This window comes from Vicia villosa, linkage group LG3, assembly GCF_029867415.1.
Source record: "Vicia villosa cultivar HV-30 ecotype Madison, WI linkage group LG3, Vvil1.0, whole genome shotgun sequence".
Lineage (NCBI taxonomy): Eukaryota > Viridiplantae > Streptophyta > Magnoliopsida > Fabales > Fabaceae > Vicia > Vicia villosa.
This window is the reverse complement of record NC_081182.1, coordinates 142,175,194-142,198,678: the sequence shown is the minus strand read 5'-3', so window position 1 is coordinate 142,198,678 and position 23,485 is coordinate 142,175,194. Positions and strand designations below refer to the sequence as shown.

General features: G+C 38.5%; 1 protein-coding gene across 1 annotated transcript; it reads left to right on the top strand.

Moving 5' to 3' along the window:
* The first annotated feature begins 22,652 nt into the window (after positions 1-22,652).
* LOC131659086 (cysteine proteinase inhibitor-like) lies at positions 22,653-23,170 on the top strand. Its single transcript, XM_058928327.1, has 2 exons — positions 22,653-22,823; positions 22,967-23,170. Exons 1-2 carry the CDS (start codon positions 22,671-22,673, stop codon positions 23,168-23,170), a joined length of 357 nt encoding a protein of 118 aa, XP_058784310.1. The 5' UTR covers positions 22,653-22,670.
* The last annotated feature ends 315 nt before the right edge of the window (positions 23,171-23,485 follow it).

Genomic DNA, 23,485 nt, shown 5'->3' with positions numbered 1-23,485 from the left:
GCCCTTAGGGATTTTCTTTTTACATCTTTGTATTTTAACAACTATGTGTCCTTCCCACGAAGGACATCTTTATTAACGCACATCGATTGGCCTCTCGATGGTCAGGATATCTAGTGACTGTCTTGAACGGTCACCCCGTGCTTGCTCCTATGCACTCCCTAGCCTGTTGGGATTTTCTTTTATATCCATGTGTTTTTACAATGACTTCGTCCTTCCTCTGAAGGACGTCCCCATTAACGCACGTCGATTGGCTTCACGATGGTGTTTACGGAGATTTCCGGTAAACAACCGCTAGTCTTCCAAACTATAAAGTATTCTTTGGTTACCCGCAGGATCGACTAGATTGATTCTAGGACATAGTCAAACAATTTTCTTTTGATATAATTTGGTTCATATTTGTTTGTTCTTGCTTCGAAAACTTGTTTGTGATATGATCATATGACTATTCATGTGAAACAACACTTGTTATACATGTTAATATAACTTCGACAAAGAAACATAGAAAGCGTGTAAATTGCAAAAGTATAAATTGCAAGAATATAAAGTGCAGAAATGTAAAGTGCTTCGAATGAAAGTTAAACAAAATATAAAGGAATTGAAAGATACTTTGAATAAAGAAAGATACAAAAGTATTTAAAATGTGGTTGGTGTCATACGTACATTTCTCAGCGAACTCGTTCTCTTAACGCTTGATACTTGAGTGATTTTTGAGTGATTTGTACAAAATGAACACACGGAATCCTAACATTAAGACCCTTATTTATACTAATTTCGACCCTAACGGTCATACACTAATATGATGCCACGTTGCTCACATGCATACGCTTCGAATCCCTGGGATGCCATCTGTCCCTGTTCGGTTACACAGACTATTTCGAAATTCAAATCCTCCCGCCTGAATCCTCTTCCGATACGTGGCAACGTGATCAAAACCGAGAATGCTTACGGAAACGCGCCAAGCTTCAATACTCTTTGTGTTTCGTAAAAAACGTTTAAGTCTTAGAGAAAATTTATTTCGAACTAGCTTCAATCTTCATCATCTTCACTTCAACTTAAACAACATCCTCGAAACATGGCCATTAGTAGCCATTTTTAATCTCAGAAACGGTCATCAAGAACCATCTTTCTTCGAACTCTAACTCTTCAAGGAATATTTTCTTCCAACAAAATCTCTAGCTAACAAATTGCCCCCAATAAATGCATGTTTCGATGGAACGAGAGAAATAGGCGTTTCTTTTCATGATGAGATTTCGTTTTACTCATTTTTTAGAGTTCCAAGATACTTAATTACTATCATAATTATTTATGACTCATCTCTTAAAACGTCTTGTCATTTTCAAAAACGTCTCTTCAAAACGTATACTCCCACGTTTTGTCATTACTTGTGATTATTGCTCCTATATACTAGGAGTAAGCTAATAACTGTTCGACCGCCGTTGGATTAAATCACCAGTTGCCGCATGTCTTTGACCTTTATTCAAAAGATTTGAAAAGGATTTCACTAAACCTTTAAATACTTAACCCTTTGCCTTCACATAACTTCACCCTTCATCTTTCTGCAACCACCTTAGAAAAAAGAAATCCTCTTTAATTTAACCTAATCTCTTGAAGCAAATACATCTATGGCGTCTTCTTCAAACACTCTTCAACCTGTTCAAAAGATTCAACATCCCACACAGATTGGAAACCAACAATGTATGCCAGACCCAAATGCAGCAGAAATTCGTGCTATCTACGCTTCTCAAGTAATTATTCCTTTTGAACTTTCTGGGAAAACTCACGCCTACATGGGTCCTTTACCTGGAGGAAATAACCCTTCTCTAGGTAAGTTCTTTCCTGCTTATTATAAAACTAGGCCATTGTTCAGTAAGAACCAAATAGGTGAAGAGGGTAATCCAATCTTAGCCAAAAATACCCAGGTAGATGATGATTCGACCGAAACCAATGTAGCTCTAGAGAAAATTAGGTTAAATTACGCAACCAACTTCCTAAAAGTCTTCAGGTCAATCCCTTTAGCAAAGGATCCTGACCTATATTACGCTTGGCTGAATAAAGTAGAAAGCCAAAAGGCCTCATTTTGGAAGAAACTAGGGATTTATGATCTAATTCAATTATCCAAAACGGGCTTATAATATAATCAAACCATGTTAGTAGTATCAGTGTAATTTTGGGATGCGTCTCTGTAGCGGGGAAAATCTGATATCGAAGCCATGGGATTGACTCGAATCAATATTTCGTTTGAAATCGCCGCCACACTTTATTTTTTCAAAGGAAAAGGGAAAAGAACGAAAAACCCAAAGTTTTGTTTTTAAAACAAGAAAGAGATCTCAGGTACGGGTGTTGATTATATGAGGGGAAAGTTTTAAGCACCCCTCATATTTGTGGTATTCCACAGGAACCTTTTTGAAAATCTGTGTCGTGTGTGCTAAAAAAGGGTTTGTTTTATTTTTAAAATAAGCTCGGCAAAGCGTTAAGCTTTGGGCCTACATACCTCCTCGGTGCAATGGAGAAGTCAGAGCTAATGTAGTTCCGCTTAAAGGGAAAAACATTTTAAAAACGAATAAACACTTTATCGTCGTTGGAGAGAAATACTCAGCCATTGATCTTGAGCATGAGAACAAACGAGTTCTTTGCATCGCTAATGAAAGAAGGTCTCCAACTCGGATAAAATCAACGAGTATGCCACTAGCTCTCTCACGCGGAAAAGATCTCATTATATCAATCAATTTCAAAATCGTGGGGTATAACCACCCGTTTTGACAATTAATAGTGTCTAAACATTTGAAGAAAAAGGGAAAAGGCCACTAAGGGCAAAAGATATTTTTTAAGAAAAAGGTTTTGAAAAGGTTTGTAAACATAAGAATGTTTTGGAAAAAGAGAGAAGATTTTGAAAATTTAAGAATGGGAGGAGATGAAGAGGCTATCCTATTGCGTAAAATAAAAGCTAAGGAAAGAAACGGTCTAACCGAAATAAGAAGACAACACTTGACATTGTGAGTCAAGGTAGATTTCCCATCCTTTGGACTTATCAATACCAAACCAACACATTATCACTTGGGGATCCAGATGAACTTATTATCTTAGCACCACTTTGCATTAAGCACATTAAAATTCTGACGAAAATCGGGCAGAGTAACGGCTGTTTTCGGGTAAAATCCTTATATCAATGCCTTGGAATTAACCATCAAGGGCTTTCAAGGAAATACCTGCACATACAAACAGACAACAATCCAATGCCAGACAGACAGAATAACAGCAGAGTAATAACGGAATGAGGGTCCAGAGGCACCAAGTCCATAAGTCCGAATCTCCAAAATGCTAGGGATAGTAACCAATAGTCCAAAAGAGAGCCTTAAGTGTTTTTTAGATTTTTTGTTATTTATTAGTGTTTTGGCATAAAAGTAAAGTATGGTCCAAGTGGACAAAAAGAAAATGGCGGAAACATAAATATAGTGTCCAAATGGACAAAGAGAAAATAGCGGAAATATAAACGTCCAAATGGACAAAGGAAAAATAGCGGAATGTAAATATGATGAAATGATAAAATAAAGCGATAAAGCGAGAAATATAAAGAGAGGTATAATAAATTGCGGAAATTAAAGTTAGTTGTTAGATGTTAAAGATAACCATCTTGAAACTTGTCAAGTATGTTATCAAAGTTAGTAATGAAGATCGATGGTGAGTGAAGGATGTTCTCGGATTTAAATTCAATGGACATTTATCAGAAGCTTGATAAAATCATAGCGACTACACGATAAACCTCCATAAGTCTTAAAGCAACCGCATACAATTCTCTTCCATATTTTGATCTATTTTTATTCGGGACACGAAATATTGCGTTATGTTAAGCAGATCGCCAAGTGATTTATGTAGAAATCACCCTACAACGAGGCCGGTCAAAAATTTATGTGCTAATGCATGCGAGAGAAATGATATGTAGATCATTCTCCGAAAGCAATACCGCACGAAAAGAAAATAGGTAACGATCTAGTCTTTACTAAGAATCCATAAGAATTCTCAAAGTATTAAGACTTTCATCGATCAAAAGAAAAAAAGGAGAAGAAGAAGATAAAAACATAAAAGATAATCAACTCACACTATCATTAATATCATTCATCTAATATTATGGATTTGGTCATTTCAAACCTATCAACATCCTAGATCCAATGATATTAATGAAGTGGAGGAAGAAGGAAGCCAAAACAAGCATAAAAAAGGAAAAAAAACACATTCTGTCCCAGGGGAAATCGATTTCCCTAAGGAGGAACTCGATTTCCTTAGTGCAGGTTTTCAAATCTGGCGCAGAAACGTAATGGAAATCGATTTCCCTAAGGAGGAAATCGATTTCCTCTGTGCAGTTTTCAAAAAATCAGCATTAGGAGGCATAAAACTTGACTTAAGCAAACATACAAACACCTTATGATCACATATCAATTGGAGCACGAATTTTCCATCAAATCACCATCAAATAGGACCAATATAGCATCAAAGATGCATCACATACAAGCACAAAAGAATCACATTATGATGGATGAATAAAGATGAGGAAAATTACCAAATCTTGAACAAACTCAGATCTACTTCAAGAATCACCAACACAAATCTTGATCTCTCAACAATTGAAGAAAAAGAGTGAAATGAAAGGTCGCTTAGCTCAAAGTTTGTGAGGTTCAAGGTGTGACTCACAAACTTTATGAAAGAACAAAGAGCTTTGGTGAATTTGGTAGGGATGAGAAGAGAAATTGCAAGGGGTTTTTTGGCTCTCCAAGCTTGTGAAATGAGAGAGTAGAGGTCTCTATTTATAGAATTGGAGCAAGAGTAGTGGTAGTTTGGTCTTTTTGCATTTGGTAATTAGCTTATGTTTAATTGGTGTTTAAATGGTATTTAAATGGTAAAATGAGGTTTAAGTGGGTTTAATGAAGGATTTAATTTTGATGAGGTGGAAAATTGGTAAAATGATCAAATAAAAAAGGTGCCAAAATGATGTCAAGCTTCCCTCCTTATATTTTTTGAATTTCGCCCCAAGGAAATCGATTTCCTCAGGAGTGAAATCGATTTCACTCTGTTCCAGAAGAGAATTTGGCGCAAAATACACTAGGGAAATCGATTTACCCAGGAGGGAAATCGATTTCATGATGTCCAGAATGTGATTTGTTGAAGATTGCTGCAGGGAAATCGATTTACCCAGTAGGGAAATCGATTTCATCAGTCCAAAATGTGAAAAATGCCTTGTTTATTGCATGTCTTAGCTTGGTACCTACAAAACAAAAGCCTACAAAGAAACAAAGCAATATTTTTGGTATTTGGGTTAGTACAGTATGCATACAAGATAAACAATCATTGGTGCTTGATGGTCCCTCTTATTGATGAGGTGAGTGCAACACCATAAACAAAACTTCCAAGTGAAGCTCTTGTTTAATGATTGGGATATGAATGATATAGGATCTTAGGGTCAAAAATTGGGGTATGACAGATGCCCCTATTTAAGTTTCTTCGATCCGGAGGTACGATGATTGCAAATCTTCGTTTTGACGAGATTGAAGAGACTTAAATATATAAAACACACAATTTTGATCCTAAGATGCAATGCAAAGGTTTAATGAATGCATATGATGATGATGAAACATAGCAACACTGGGGATGCAAAGGAAATCCACTGGGAACACAAAATGTCTTTGTGGGAAGAATTCCACTGGGGAAGATAAGAATCTGTTGGAGAGACGAAACTTTGCTGGGAAAAGAAACTTCACTGGGGAAAACATTTCGCGCCAGAGAGGTTAAAGCATCACCTTTCACTAGGGTGAGAAAAAGGGACATCCTCTTTCACTGGGGATGAGAAATATGCATCCTCTTTCACTGGGGAATCAGAATACCTAACCTTCGTTAACAGAGAACACACCATCGTTCCACTAATGATATGAATAGAAATGCATCGACGTACCACTGACGATGAAGATAACAAAATACACCCATGTTCCACTGAAGGTGAACTACTAACGTCCCACTGGAGGTAGAAAGAGATGTATCGTCGTACCACTAACGATAACACATACCAACGTTCCACTGAAGGTATTGAAGAAAAAATACATCGACGTACCACTGATGATGAAGATAACAAAATACACCAACGTTCCACTGAAGGTGAACTACCAACGTCCCACTGGAGGTAGAAAGAGATGTATCGCCGTACCACTAACGATAACACATACCAACGTTCCACTGAAGGTATTAAAGAGATACACCACCGTACCACTGATGATATAAAAAGAGATAATTCATCGACGTACCACTGACGATGAAAGAGATGTATCGCCGTACCACTGACGATGAAGATAACAAAATACACCAACGTTCCACTGAAGGTAAACTACCAAAGTTCCACTGGAGGTAGAAAGAGATGTATCGCCGTACCACTAACGATAACACGTACCAACGTTCCACTGAAGGTATTGAAGAGAAATACATCGACGTACCACTGACGATGAAGATAACAAAATACACCAACGTTCCACTGAAGGTGAACTACCAACGTCCCACTGGAGGTAGAAAGAGATGTATCGCCGTACCACCAACGATAACACGTACCAACGTTCCACTGAAGGTATTGAAGAGAAATACATCGACGTACCACTGACGATGAAGATAACAAAATACACCAACGTTCCACTGAAGGTGAACTACCAACGTCCCACTGGAGGTAGAAAGAGATGTATCGTCGTACCACTAACGATAAAACATACCAACGTTCCACTGAAGGTATTGAAGAGAAATACATCGATGTACCACTGACGATGAAGATAACAAAATACACCAACGTTCCACTGAAGGTGAACTACCAACGTCCCACTGGAGGTAGAAAGAGATGTATCACCGTACCACTAACGATAACATATACCAACGTTTCACGGAAGGTATTGAAGAGAAATACATCGACGTACCACTGACGATGACATATACCAACGTTCCACTGAAGGTATTGAAGAGAAATACATCGACGTACCACTGACGATGAAGATAACAAAATACACCAACGTTCCACTGAAGGTGAACTACCAACGTCCCACTGGAGGTAGAAAGACAATTGAATTACCGCCTCAATAGTTGACGATGAGCTACTGAGAATAATAAGTTGCCGCTAAGAATAGGGATCAACTTCTTCTTTAATCAAGGACATGGCTTGAGAAAAGGAACTGGATGCAAACTGTCACTTCTGATGAAGGGACTTACCATTTGCTGAGCTTCTTCCATTTGGATGCAAATTGTCACTTACACTGAATAGACTTACCATTTGCTGAGCTTCTTCCACTAGGGAATCAAGAAGTTCATAAAGCCTGAGAGATTATCACTTGCTTTGAAGATAAGATTGATATGTGAAGACATACAAACTTGCTCAAATAAAGAGGCTTGTATTTGTTGTCAACAAAACATGCTGAGGACAAAACCTGCCCCTTGCTTTCAAGTACAAATTCCAACGGAGTGCAATGACAACACTGCTGGGAAATAAGCCTTTCAATATCTGATAAGAACATCAATCACAAATGAATTCTCCATTATTGGGGAAAGCAGAATCCTCAAGAGGTGCAAAATAAATGCCTTCTCAATCTAGGTTTCCCAGCCTAGAGAGGTTCAAAATAGTATTGTAAGAGACCACAGTTCAACTCCAAGAACAAACTGGATAGGAACGGTCAAACAAAGATTTGCCCCTTGAGGAATAAACTCAACTGGGGATTCTCAATCCTTGCGAGGAATTTACAGATCATCTTCTTCTTAACAAAAATATTGGACAACACATCAAGCTCTATTATGGGGAATCAGGGAAAATTTCTTTGGAGAAAATCACCATTCCGAACTTGCAGAGGAACTAAGAAGTTAACATCAAAGCAAACAAGTTAACATGCGGGGGATTTTAGTTCAAAACTCAACACAAGGTGAGAAAGAAAACCCAACCGTCAACCGTTGTCTCAAAACTTCTTGGTAGAGAGTGACATACTCTGGACTAATCATGGCAACAACCTTTGTACTTCAAGCTAATGAGGTGATCAAGGTAACTTCTGATTCACAACTTGCCCCAGACTACATGGTCTATGAAAGGAAACTACCTCAAAAGGTTCATAGAGATCCTTGGCATCATGAAGACTTTGGAATAATCTAGCCCCAGATCAACAGATTCTTGGAGAGATTCATCAAATCTCGACGTAACTGCCCCTGATTGACTAAACTTGGCACATTCTTTTACTCGACAAAGTCTTCGAGCTTTGCCCCATGATGGTAATCAAACTTGCAAAAGCATTATACTGGGAAAACAACATGCCCCTGGTAATGTTTTAGTTTTCTACTGATGATCAGATGTAAACTTCCTGGATGTCAAACAAATGTTTACAAGCAGAAAAATGTTTATTCTGAGAATGATAATGAAAATGCAACAATTATGTAAGTCTTGAAGTTTTATTAAAAAGATGTCGCAAAACCTTGTGAATGAATCACTGGTTAAGGAAAGACATTGATTTTTGTATGCATATGATACCAACACAAGTTTTCAGCATAACCGATAGGAGTCAGGAACGCTTTCTTGTTTAAGTATGCTTTCGAAATATACCTTGCTACAATTAGGACTTTTGAGGGTTGTAACGTGGCCTGGTTCACGGTTTTCAGAAAAAAAGATTTTTAAGCTCAAAGTTTATTTAGCCCACCCCATCTTCGTGATGTTCTCCAGTCCTATGTTCAGTCAACTCAACATGAGTATTCATCTCTCAAAAGGATTTTGTGCCATTAAAGATCCAATGAAACTTTCTTGGGAGTAGCAGTCACCTCTTTTTGTCTTCGTTTTTGTATTCACACAAATTTGTTCATTTTTGAGGACTTTTGCTTTGTAGTCCTTTCTTTTCAGTTTTCACTCTTTTCTCTTTTTTTTTTTTATATTTATTTCCCAAACTTTTGCCTGGACTGATTCTTTTGAATTGGTCGTCTAGCGGGATGCTCTAACTTTTGCCTAAGTCACTTGTTTTCAAGTTTTTGACTTAGCGAGCCTTTTTCTTGTTTCTTTTTTCTTTCCTTTTTATTCCTTTGATTTGAACAAATCGTGTGGCATTGACTTTGTCTTGACTTGCTGAGAGGGTTGTGACTGCCTCGCTCCTTGGCGTATGGAGGATAACCATTGTGGTTTCACATTTTCCAGCCTTTTGATGCGCGGGGAATAACCATTGTGGTTTTCCATGATCCAACCATTGATGTGGATATGACATGCTTGACCTTTGGATGCACAATCCTTTTTGAAATATGAACACTCGGTCAAATTAACTGAAGACTACCCTGCCCCAGGTTAAAAATTAGGGTTTTTCGTTTAGAAAAGAAACTCCTACTTCAAGGCTCAAAAGGGGTTAACAAGGGAATATCTTCCTTATATCTCCGGTGTTTGGGAATTTGAAACAATGCCTGTACATCATCAGCAGGGTCTTATTCAAAAGCATACAACCAGAAATTTTGCGTTTTCAGATCATCATCCTCCCTCCAATCTTTGCATAAGCAAGAGTTTGGAAAAAACAATTGGTATCATAATGCATAAAAACAAATAAACATGAGTGAAACGAATGGATTACTTTAAGACAAACATTATCATTGTACTAGCATTAACATTAAAAAATAAACAAGTTTCTACATGCAAACAATGCATTGAAAAACAAGAAATATGACAAATGGAAATCAATAAGAATACTAAAAACAGAGAAAACTCTCTCCATCTGGGTTTGTGCTGAAGGAAACATCTTTCAAACTTCAGGGTACCATCAATAGTGATTCAATCATGCTTTGGCAAAGAATTGGCTTGAACATCAAAACCAACATCTTGGAAAGTCAAAATACCAGCATGGATTAATCTTTGAACTTCATTTTTTAGAGGCCAACAATTCTCTAAGTCATGTCCAGGAGCATTCTGATGAAAAGCACAAGTGGCATCAGCTTTGTACCACCAAGGGAGTTTCTCGGGAACAGGAGGCGGTGACTTTCTCTGAACCAAATTCTTACAAATCAAAGCAGGGTACAATTCTGTGTAAGTCATGGGGATAGGACCAAAATTCCCCTTTTGAGGTTGATTTTGCTCGTTCGGTGGAGGAGCTCGATGACGAGTACTCTGCTGATAATCTGGAATCGCATGAACTGAATGGGATACAGGAATGACATACTGATGTTGATGGTGGTTAACTCCTCTGATTCTCTTCTTTGAAAAGTCATTACCAAACTTTTTCACAATACCAGCTGAGTTACCTTCTTCAAGCAAACATTCCTTTCTGACATCTTTTTCTAGAAGCGCATTCATATCCACCTCTCCATGGAGTCAGTAGGTGTACGGACTACTATCCCCTTAGGAAAGGATGAGTTCAGAGTTTCAAGAAAGACCTTTGCCATCCTTTCTTCCTTCATAGGAGGATTGATTTGGGCAGCAACTAGAGCCTCAACCAGAGCAGTCAGATGCTCCATACCAGCCTTCAGAGTAATCACCTCTTCAAAGAGTTCACGAATCTCTTGTTTAATGCTTTCCATTTCTTCTTAGCACGAGTGTTGTACTGATGATACCAGGAGAAAGGAAATAAGGCTCTGGAGAATTTCTTTAGAAAGCAGGACCAAATGTAGAATGATGCATGCAATGCAGTAATTTGTTTTTATTTTATTTTAATTTAATTTTTGAGTTTCAAGGAACTTAAGATATTAACTTGTAAACACTCAAACATTGGACTAAAGCTTTGATTAAGTTATCATCAAAATCAATCATCCATTTTGGTGGATTAGAATTTTCACCCCATCAACACCCAAGATCCATTGAGTTTGATGAAACTTATGATGTTTACAAGGAAAGACCTCTAAGTTCCTTGAAAATCAAAAGAAAAAGAGTTTTCATGGATGCATGAATGCATGGTTTATGCATCAACCACAATCAAGAGTGCACAAGGTCACATAAGATCATAGTTCAAAGGTTCGACGTCACGAGCATGGAGCCATGGGTCTACCCATCCCACAAGGCGTGATCTAGGGAATTTTGTACCTGCCAATCGGGTTCTACAAAGGTTCCCAGAGTTTTCAATCTTCTATCGGATACTACCGGCACGCACAAGTGCTCATGGGCGCCAATAATATGCCTAAAAAGACCTCGTCTGAGCGTAGTATCGCATGACAACAAGCTCAAATTGGTACTTGATCTTTTTTCTGCACTACATCCTAAAAAGGCTTAGATGGGTTAAAAGGGTTCTAGGCCATTCAGCTTCTATGGACACTCACTATTGAAAGTAATAGCGTTATCACGATGATTCGTAACAACCTCTACTACCTTCCATGAGGCCTCCACTGATTGGGGTTCCACCATATGATGCTCATGTTAAGGATCGCTCCTGACATGCAACTATTGGTCTTACCACCTCCTATCTCAAGTTACTCACCAAAGTTCGGGTTAGAACTTTATCTCATCACAGAGGAACCATCGAGCACCAAAAAAGAAAAAAAAGAAAAAGAAAGTAAACACACAAAGCACACAACAAGATATACAGATAAAGCACACAGATAAACAAAAATAGGCTTAACACACTTAAAATTGGATCCCCAGTGAAGTCGCCATTTTTCTGTAGCGGGGAAAATCTGATATCGAAGCCATGGGATTGACTCGAATCAATATTTCGTTTGAAATCGCCACCGCACTTTATTTTTTCAAAGGAAAAGGGAAAAGAACCAAAAACCCAAAGTTTTGTTTTTAAAACAAGAAAGAGATCTCAGGTACGGGTGTTGATTATATGAGGGGAAGGTTTTAAGCACCCCTCATATCTGTGGTATTCCACAGAAACCTTTTTGAAAATCTGTGTCGTGTGTGCTAAAAAAGGGTTTGTTTTATTTTTAAAATAAGCTCGGCAAAGCATTAAGCTTTGGGCCTACATACCTCCTCGGTGCAATGGAGAAGTCAGAGCTAATGTAGTTCCGCTTAAAGGGAAAAACATTTTAAAAACGAATAAACACTTTATCGTCGTTGGAGAGAAATACTCAGCCATTGATCTTGAGCATGAGAACAAACGAGTTCTTTGCATCGCTAATGAAAGAAGGGCTCCAACTCGGATAAAATCAGTGAGTATGCCACTAGCTCTCTCACGTGGAAAAGATCTCATTATATCAATCAATTTCAAAATCGTGGGGTATAACCACTCGTTTCGACGATTAATAGTGTCTAAACTTTTGAAGAAAAAGGGAAAAGGCCACTAAGGGCAAAAGATATTTTTTAAGAAAAAGGTTTTGAAAAGGTTTGCAAACATAAGAATGTTTTGGAAATTTAAGAATGGGAGGAGATGAAGAGGCTATCCTCTTGCGTAAAATAAAAGCTAAGGAAAGAAACGGTCTAACCGAAATAAGAAGACAACACTTGACATTGTGAGTCAAGGTAGATTTCCCATCCTTTGGACTTATCAATACCAAACCAACACATTATCACTTGGGGATCCAGATGAACTTATTATCTTAGCACCACTTTGCATTAAGCACATTAAAATTCTGACGAAAATCGGGCAGAGTAACAGCTGTTTTCGGGTAAAATCCTTATATCAATGCCTTGGAATTAACCATCAAGGGCTTTCAAGGAAATACCTGCACATACAAACAGACAACAATCCAATGCCAGACAGACAGAATAACAGCAGAGTAATAACGGAATGAAGGTCCAGAGGCACCAAGTCCATAAGTCCGAATCTCCAAAATTCTAGGGATAGTAACCAATAGTCCAAAAGAGAGCCTTAAGTGTTTTTTAGATTTTTTGTTATTTATTAGTGTTTTGGCATAAAAGTAAAGTATGGTCCAAGTGGACAAAAAGAAAATGGCGGAAACATAAACATATTGTCCAAATGGACAAAGAGAAAATAGCGGAAATATAAACGTCCAAATGGACAAAGGAAAAATAGCGGAATGTAAATATGATGAAATGATAAAATAAAGCGATAAAGCGAGAAATATAAAGAGCGGTATAATAAATTGCGGAAATTAAAGTTAGTTGTTAGATGTTAAAGATAACCATCTTGAAACTTGTCAAGTATGTTATCAAAGTTAGTAATGAAGATCGATGGTGAGTGAAGGATGTTCTCGGATTTAAATTCAATGGACATTTATCAGAAGCTTGATAAAATCATAGCGACTACACGATAAACCTCCATAAGTCTTAATTCAACCGCATACAATTCTCTTCCATATTTTGATCTATTTTTATTCGGGACACGAAATATTGCGCTATGTGAAGCAGATCGCCAAGTGATTTATGTAGAAATCACCCTACAACGAGGCCGGTCAAAACTTTATGTGCTAATGCATGCGAGAGAAATGATATGTAGATCATTCTCCGAAAGCAATACCGCACGAAAAGAAAATAGGTAACGATCTAGTCTTTACTAAGAATCCATAAGAATTCTCAAAGTATTAAGACTTTCATCGATCAAAAGAAAAAAAGGAGAAGAAGAAGATAAAAACATAAAAGATAATCAACTCACACTATCATTAATATCATTCATCTAATATTATGGATTTGGTCATTTCAAACCTATCAACATCCTAGATCCAATGATATTAATGAAGTGGAGGAAGAAGGAAGCCAAAACAAGCATAAAAAAGGAAAAAAAACACATTCTGTCCCAGGGGAAATCGATTTCCCTAAGGAGGAACTCGATTTCCTTAGTGCAGGTTTTCAAATCTGGCGCAGAAACGTAATGGAAATCGATTTCCCTAAGGAGGAAATCGATTTCCTCTGTGCAGTTTTCAAAAAATCAGCATTAGGAGGCATAAAACTTGACTTAAGCAAACATACAAACACCTTATGATAACATATCAATTGGAGCACGAATTTTCCATCAAATCACCATCAAATAGGACCAATATAGCATCAAAGATGCATCACATACAAGCACAAAAGAATCACATTATGATGGATGAATAAAGATGAGGAAATTTACCAAATCTTGAACAAACTTAGATCTACTTCAAGAATCACCAACACAAATCTTGATCTCTCAACAATTGAAGAAAAAGAGTGAAATGAAAGGTCGCTTAGCTCAAAGTTTGTGAGGTTCAAGGTGTGACTCACAAACTTTATGAAAGAACAAAGAGCTTTGGTGAATTTGGTAGGGATGAGAAGAGAAATTGCAAGGGGTTTTTTGGCTCTCCAAGCTTGTGAAATGAGAGAGTAGAGGTCTCTATTTATAGAATTGGAGCAAGAGTAGTGGTAGTTTGGTCTTTTTGCATTTGGTAATTAGCTTATGTTTAATTGGTGTTTAAATGGTATTTAAATGGTAAATTGAGGTTTAAGTGGGTTTAATGAAGGAGTTAATTTTGATGAGGTGGAAAATTGGTAAAATGATCAAATAAAAAAGGTGCCAAAATGATGTCAAGCTTCCCTCCTTATATTTTTTGAATTTCGCCCCAAGGAAATCGATTTCCTCAGGAGTGAAATCGATTTCACTCTGTTCCAGAAGAGAATTTGGCGCAAAATACACTAGGGAAATCGATTTACCCAGGAGGGAAATCGATTTCATGATGTCCAGAATGTGATTTGTTGAAGATTGCTGCAGGGAAATCGATTTACCCAGTAGGGAAATCGATTTCATCAGTCCAAAATGTGAAAAATTCCTTGTTTATTGCATGTCTCGGCTTGGTACCTATAAAACAAAAGCCGACAAAGAAACAAAGCAATATTTTTGGTATTTGGGTTAGTACAGTATGCATACAAGATAAACAATCATTGGTGCTTGATGGTCCCTCTTATTGATGAGGTGAGTGCAACACCACAAACAAAACTTCCAAGTGAAGCTCTTGATTAATGATTGGGATATGAATGATATAGGATCTTAGGGTCAAAAATTGGGGTATGACAGTCTCATAACACCTTCCATATTCCTTGTGGAATGATCACCCCTACCCTCTTCGATATAGTCTCTATCACAGGGCTTCGACCAACTGGGGAAGTTTTTGATCCCAACTTCATGGATACTGACATCATCCAATTCAATGAAGTGAAATTCACCTATACTGCTTATATCCAGAGGTATTTTGTCAAAACATCTACTGAAGTTACAGACGAAGAACATATTGTGTTTCTAGCACTCTAGCAAAAAGGTATCTCTGTATGGCCAACCAGATAAATGCTGGTAAAAAGTTAAACTTAAGCCAATTAATTCTAGGATTCCTCTATGAGAGTCTTGGCGAAGCAGCAGATCTTATCAAGAATTATACGACAGGATCTTTCCTCTTTGCTGGACCCTTCTGGTTATTGCAACTATGGCTTAATGCCACTTTCGAAGCACACCTTCCATATAAAGGTAGTGTTGATGAAGAAAACACAGCAATCAAGAACTGAACAGTCGAAGGGACTAGGTTGGCTTACCTAACTCCTAAAGAAGAATCAGGGAAGCTTCATGAGACTTTCCCAGCATACATGATGATGTTTGCTCACCGTTACCATTTCGAACCTTCTATGGCTCCATTTGTAGAGAGGAAAGTAGGTCCTGAATGGTTCACCCGAGAATTCCCAACAACTACTCCAGATCAACAAGCTGAATCTATGGATATCTGGGAAGCTTTTCTGACGCCTAAACTGTTGTATCATCAACTACGATCTCCCAAGAGCCATTGCTGTCTCCTTTGTTACCAAACAAATCTTGTTTCGAGACAATTTGGATTGGTCCAACTTAAGCCAATATGCATGTATGATAAGAGAAATCACATGTGTCTACACACTTCACATTTAGCTGAAGACGAATATGAATCAAAGATCTGAAAATATGTTGGCATTACCACTCTCTCTCCTATTTCTTTCGAACCCGCATTTTACTCTACCATAGATTTCCATCAATGGTGGACAGATTATTATACCACGCAAGTCTTCGATGCTGAGAGCCTTACTCAAGAACTAACTGAAGCTTTTGCTGATGTGCAGGCGAGATTCAAAAAAGGTACTTCGACTCACATTAAAGAAATTCACGCCTTTCAAAAATTCTTTGAAACTATCTACAGGCCTGATGATCTTAGTCGGACCGTTCGTGAAGCTGCGGTCACTTTACGTGAAAAATTTTCTGCTAAACTGGATAAGGTGAAACTGCCCACGTACGTTCGTCCTGAACTACGCTATGAAGTGGCTTTTGAACTTAATCCTCCAAAAGTCCCTCCACTACCTAGTGCCGATTTTGGTGTGTGTGGGAATGCCATTAAAATCCTTCAGGAACAATCTAAAAAACGCGTTGAACGAGTGGTTCTGACTAAGCATATCCTGGATACTTTCAAAGGACATCTTCATATAGGTCTTGAGCACGTTCGTGTCCTAAATCCAATACCTGAAGGTTGGGGTTTGGACAATCCTTCGATTAACTCTCCTTTCTTATCCACAAATTAACTTCTGCTCTTGTTTACAGCTGTAGGTCGAAAGAACGCTACAAAGGAAGCAGCTGTAACACCCCGATATCCGCTGCACGCATCAACCGTGTCGGCCAACCGAGCATGTTACCCGGCTTAATCAATAATCCCCCTGGGTCCGCTTATCGGCTGCCCAGGAAATATTGTTTTTGCCTCCCGCAGGAATCGAACCATGTACCTAGGGGTTAAGTACATATTCATAGCAATTCCTGCTACCACTTGACCATATGGTCAATTGGTAGCAGGAATTGCTATGAATATGTACTTAACCCCTAGGTACATGGTTCGATTCCTGCGGGAGGCAAAAACAATATCTCCTGGGCAGCCGATAAGCGGACCTAGGGGGGATTATTGATTAAGCCGGTAACATGCTCGGTTGGCCGACACGGTTGATGCGTGCAGCGGATATCGGGGTGTTACATTAAAAAGGTAGCTCAATTGGTAGTGGGAATGGAATGAACATGTACTTGAACCCCAGGGTACAGGGTTCGATTCCCACGAAAGGCAAAAACTCTACTAGTGAGGGGGGTAGAGAAGATCATGAGGTGATAGTGCCGGGAACGCCGAAGGCTCGGGCTGTTACATAAAAAGGCGCCTTTTTTAATGTAACACCCCGATATCCGCTGCACGCATCAACCGTGTCGGCCAACCGAGCATGTTACCGGCTTAATCAATAATCCCCCCTAGGTCCGCTTATCGGCTGCCCAGGAAATATTGTTTTTGCCTCCCGCAGGAATCGAACCATGTACCTAGGGGTTAAGTACATATTCATAGCAATTCCTGCTACCACTTTGCTCAAGTGGTAGCAGGAATTGCTATGAATATGTACTTAACCCCTAGGTACATGGTTCGATTCCTGCGGGAGGCAAAAACAATATTTCCTGGGCAGCCGATAAGCGGACCTAGGGGGGATTATTGATTAAGCCGGTAACATGCTCGGTTGGCCGACACGGTTGATGCATGCAGCGGATATCGGGGTGTTACAGCAGCTGCTCAAAAAGATACTGGAGACTCGAAAGGCGTTAAAGCAAGTGGGAGTGACACTGTCACTACCAGCAAAAAGCCAATGGTATGTATATATATTTCCCGTATAGTCTGTGCATTTATCTTAAACGCTAATCACTTTGTTCAATATGAATATTCTCAAGGTTTGAAGCCTCCAACACCTTCAAAACGAAAGGTTTCCAATACCAGCACTTCGGACGATGAAGATAAATCTCCTCCTCGTACCAGACAAGCTGCGAAGAAACGACAAAAGATCACCGTTTCTTTATCCAAAGAAAAGGAATCTGGAACTTCAAGGCTTGCTTCATCGAGTGATAAGGTATCTTCGGATGTATCACCCGCAAAGGCTGCTAGTACTATTTTAGTTGTGGGAAGTAATAACTCATGTCCTGGTAACGCCCCACACAAGGTATTGAATCTCATACTTTAACGATTTTTAATATTCGACTTTAATTGCTAAGTATATGCTTTACCTTGTATATACAAGACGACGTAGGCACAGCTACCTCTGATCTTAACACTTCAAACCTCAGCCTTGATCTTGGCAACATTCAAGGTATGCAATTGTCCCTTCGATTGACAACACTTTGATGGCTTCTGGTCCTCACAAACTTTGATTTACGTAACAGGTGTCCCTCAACGTAAATCTCCTGCCCTTTCCGAAATCCTCGAAGATGTTCAACTTATCGCGACCATCGACTCCCCTGTGCGTGTTGAGGAAAGTCGTTCGAATGACGCTTCTCCAATTACCCATCAAGATGAAGACATGGAAGAGAACCCACAACATTCACATAGTGGAAACATAGTTGACCAGCCAATTGAGAGTGAAGATACTATCTCTGAGCATGAGGATGCAGACGAAACTTCTAATTTGCCTCCACCCGACAATAATGAAACTTCGACCCTCGGGAATACAGTTACTCCTGTGGCTACTTCGAAGCAGACCACTGCAGTGCTTACTCCTACAGAACTGGAGCAACTCAAAGATACTAATCCCGTAAGCTTTCTCAAGGCTACGATGAATGCTAAGGGTATTTCGCCTATCAGGCTCGATCCTTCTTCGACTGTTTTGGCGGACGGTGGTAAGGAGAATGATATTCCAACACTCCTTCGTCAGATAAAGGAAAAGCTCTTTGAGACCAATCTTATTGAAACTCTGCGCAAGGATTCCACCAGTTGTTTTGGTTTGATCAATCTTTTGAAGAAGGTGGATTTACTCTAGGTCTCGGAAGAAGTCTCCGAAGTGATTGTCTCGCTAAGTTCTCTTCTGGATCAACTTCAAGCTGATAATCTCCGCAAACGGGATGTTGATGAAAAACTCAAGGCGAAGATGATTTCTCACAATTCTTCGTGGAAGGCTGCCAATGACGCAACAGACAAGGCTAGCGCCCTTGAGCTTGAGCACACAAAGTGCCAAGAAGAATATAAAACTTGTGAGACAAACATCAAATCCTGGGAGCAGAAAATTAAACGTCTCGAAGAGAAAATAAGCAACGCTAAGTCCCGTCAAGAAGAGATCAAACAATCTCAGCAGCATGAGTTGAACGAAGTGGCGCAGTCAGGAATTCAACTTCTCGAGATGGTACAAAAGTTAGTGCCAGAGATCGAAGAACAGAACAAATAACAAGCACTAATCGAACGTCGTCTGACATTGTGGGCCTCTCAATACGCCAATATGAAGGATAGTCTTCCAAAGAACTTTTGCTAATTGTTCCAATTTTTGTAACATCTTTTGAGCTTAGTACTTTGTCTTATTTTGTAATAAAAATTAGCCCAGGAATACATGCACACTTTTCTTTCCAATTATCTATATATTATATTTTGCAACTATCACAAATAATGTTTTAACAATTCTTAAATTTTCAAAAACTTTCTTTTCCAGCTATCATAATGACCTTGATAGTGTATCTATGTGGCATGATTACTCCTCGCAGCCTCTTTAAGCCTAGACTTGACGTTTCCACTCCCGTTGCCGCAACCATCATTAAATGATGACATCACTTTTCAAAACATCTACTTGGGACGTGCGTGTATCAGTTTCTAAAATGATTACACTTCAACTTCCAAGGCGGGAAACGGCGAAATCCATAACTTCTCTTGGGGAAACCAAACGCGGTCCAATCAAAACCTAGAAAATAACCACTCTTTTATGACCAACATCCTCCATATAAGCCTTAGTATTCTGCTCATTTCTTCATCCTCTTACCATACTCTTATCTAAGTTTTCTCTCCTCCTCTTGTACTCCTTTAAATACAGAGTTTGAAGAACTTCTTTTTTGTACTCCCTTATTCAAAATGGCACAAACTTTAACTTACACTACCATAAGGTCCTCCATCAAAAAGGAATTCAAACTCTCTGTGGAAGAGTTCGATGAGAACCACATCAATGTTGACGCACTCTTTGCCAGCCAACAACTCCAGTTTTACCAGGGAATCCTGGAGGGGTCTGTTTATCCAAACATGTTGGTAGACTTCTGGATGTTTGCGTCCCTCCGTATAGATTCAGAAGGAAGGACCACCATTGTTTCTAAGGTTCGAAGATCCCTTATTACCATTACTCCCTCAACTATCTCTGAACTACTAAGATGCGATAATCTTGGAGAAGCGTTTGATGATAACTCCATTAACATGACTACCTCTGATATCTCGAGGGCCCTCATGGCTAATGATCCTTTTAGTGCCAAGGTCATTAGGATTTGGCATCATTTTTTAGTGGGCAACTTTCTCCCACGAAACCAGGACCAAGACAGCATCATGGTGGAAGATCTGGAGTTCATACTCTGTGCTCTCCGGGGAAGGAAAATCAACTTTCCGTTGCTGATCTTCAAACAGCTTGTCGAAGTTGTTGCTATGGCTGCCTCTCGTCAAGACGTAGTGACATGCCTTCCTTATGGAAGATTGTTGTCCTATATGTTTCTCAAAAAGGGTGTAGTGAGGAGAATGTGCATGGAAGGATCTCTAGATCTTTTCGAAGCAGAAAGCTTGCCCCTGCTGTCCTTGGAAGGTATAGTGCATAGAATCAACTAGGGGGTGCGTTGTTTGAGGCTTTGTTGGAGGCGTTATAGGCCTTATTTTTTATTGTTCATAATTTTGAACGCTCCTTTTGATAGCTTCTAGCGTGCCTTTATTTTTATAGCCTTTGTTGTGCATGGAAGCACAATCTTCCAAAATGAATGTACTCTTCCAATCCTAATGAAATATATTTTGACATTGCTCTGTCTTCTTAGTTTCTTTACCACATATCTCACTCAGATACGAAGCCATTTTGGTGCTTGTTCAACCATTTTGGCCTACATAGCATACTTTAAATATCTACGTTTTTGCAATTTTTACTTTGTGCATGATTGGTTTGTATATTTTCAGATACTTCCTATTCACTCTTAAGATCCTGCGATCTTCTGCCAATTCTTCTATCTCATAAGCATTATTTGAGAATACTTTTAAGATTCGAAAGGGTCCTTCCCAGTGTGGGGACCATTTGCCTGAAATCTGATTCTTTCGATCTATAGGTAAAATAACTTTCCAAACTAAGTCGTTATTGATAAATGTTTTACCTTTCACCTTTTTATTGTATGCCCTTGACACCCTTTCTTTTTGTCTTTTTATCATTTCCAACGTTCGAAGTCTATCTTCGTCCAGATCAACTAATTTGTTCATCATCAATTCCCAATACGTGTTTGGGGGAATTTCTGCTTGTCTTTGGATCCGGACTGATTGCAAGTATATCTCAACTGGGAGTACTGCATCGTGCCCGAACGTCAATTGGAAAGGTGTGGTGTTTGTAGCTTCTTTTGGTGACGTTCGACAAGCCCAAAGTGCTTGGTCCAAAGTTTTATGCCAATTCTTAGGTTTTTTCCCTACATGTTTCTTTATGATACCAATTATTACCTTATTTGCTGCTTCGACTTGTCCATTTGCTTGAGCGTAGTAAGGTGTAGATGTGAATAATTTGAACCCCATTTCTTTGGCTAATTCTTGCATCTTTCGACCAGTAAACACTGATCCCTGATCTGTGGTTATACTTTCTGGGATTCCGAATCTGTATATAATGTGTCTTTGAATAAACTCAATCACAGCCTCCTGATCCACATTTGCAAGTGGTATTGCTTCAACCCATTTTGTGAAGTAGTCTATTCCTACCAAGATATATCTTTGACCTTTGGAAGACGTGGGACGAATTTTTCCAATTAAGTCTAGTGCCCAACCTCTAAAAGGCCATGGTTTTATTATTGAACTTAATTCGTTTGCAGGAGCATGTTGAATACTTGCGTGCTCTTGACATTCTTAACATCCTTTTGCAAACTCTATGCAATCTTTTAACATAGAGGGTCAATACATTCCATATCGAAACAAAAGCCATTTCATTTTGTGCCCCGCTTGGTGTGCACCACATGCTCCACTATGTACATTCGAGAGAGCCAAATATGCTTCAGCTTCGCCTAGACATTTTAGCAAAACTCCTTCAGGGGTTTTCTTAAACAATTCATTTCCCATCAGGAAGTATGATAAGGCTCGATACTTTACCTTTCTATCTGTGTCTGTCGAAGGGTCTTTTAAGTAGTTCACAATTGGACTCCTCCAATCTGTATTTGCTAAGGAGTCTATATTTAAAACCTCAAACTCCTCTTTGTTAGCGAAACCTAATTGTGAGTTCTCCAGATCACTTGGAGAAAGCTTCGTGGCCATTGCTTTGCCTCTTACTTCGATCAATTCTTCTAGTTTTTTCTTTGATACCCTGTATCCTGAGGCTAATTGTGCCTCATCATTCGCTTCTTGATTATTCATCTTTGAGACGTGTTTTAACTCCACATACTCGAATTTTTTAAGTAGCCTATTTGCTATGACAAAATACATGATCAAATTCTCTTTGATACATTTGTATTCCTTCGTCAGTTGCTTAATCACTAGTTCCGAGTCTGCATTAATTTCGACTCTGGTTGCCCCCAATTCTAACAAAGCTTCAAGTCCAGCGATCAGTGCTTCGTACTCAGCTTCGTTGTTAGAGCATAAGGGACTTTCAATCTTGCACTTGAGCTTTGTTGGAATTCCATCAGGAGAACCATCGAAATATATATATATATATATATATATATATATATATATAATCAAATACTGACTATAATTAAATATATAATATATATAATTAAGTATTATATTTTCTATTCTTAAGACCATAAAACACAATACAACATAAATTATAGAAAAGCTATATCATTTTAAAAAATAACAAAGAAACAGGGAAAATAGAGAGGATGGATGTGAACAAGAAAGAGGAAGAAAAAGTGGAAGAGGAATACGAAGACAGTGACGACGACATGTGCGTAGGACAAATTGAGGAATGTGAAGACATCCCTAAACTTAATAGCTTGGCTGGTTTTGGTGTTGATCAACACAATAAGAAAGAGGTTATTATTGTTCTCTCGTTGCTTTGTTTGTATCCTAGTTTTTATAATTTATGAATGAAAGTGTTAAGACCAAATAAAATATGAATACGTATTTATTTATTTATTTATTTTATTATTTTGATAATTGTTTGTAAATTGTGTAGAATGCAAATCTGAAGTTTGTGGAAGCAATAAATGGAACAGGGCAGTGGATTGGCGCAGGAATGTCATATCACATTACATTTAAGGCTAAGGATGAAGAGAAGGGGAATATGTATGAAACAGAGGTTTGGGAGCAACCATGGTCGAACTACATGGAACTATGTGAGTTCAAGCTCGTGGGTGATGCTTCTTCTGTTGGTTGCTAGAATTGTTAATTTCAAGTGATATGTTATATGATGGTTGAGAATACTCTTTTATCTCTTCGATTATAATGAATAAGCAATCATGGTAGCAAAAACATGTCGAGTCTATTTCTTTAGATTTTATAAAATATTTTTGGGACAACTCCCTATCCGTAAAAAGTTGTATAGCATATCTTCCACCAATCAAAATGCATTATTTAATTTTATTCTATTTAAATATTTATTAAATAATATATTTTTTTGGTTGTTTCCAAAATATTTTACACTAAAGACTGTAAATTATTTTTTTTTGTTTGTTTCCAAAGTATTTTCCACCAA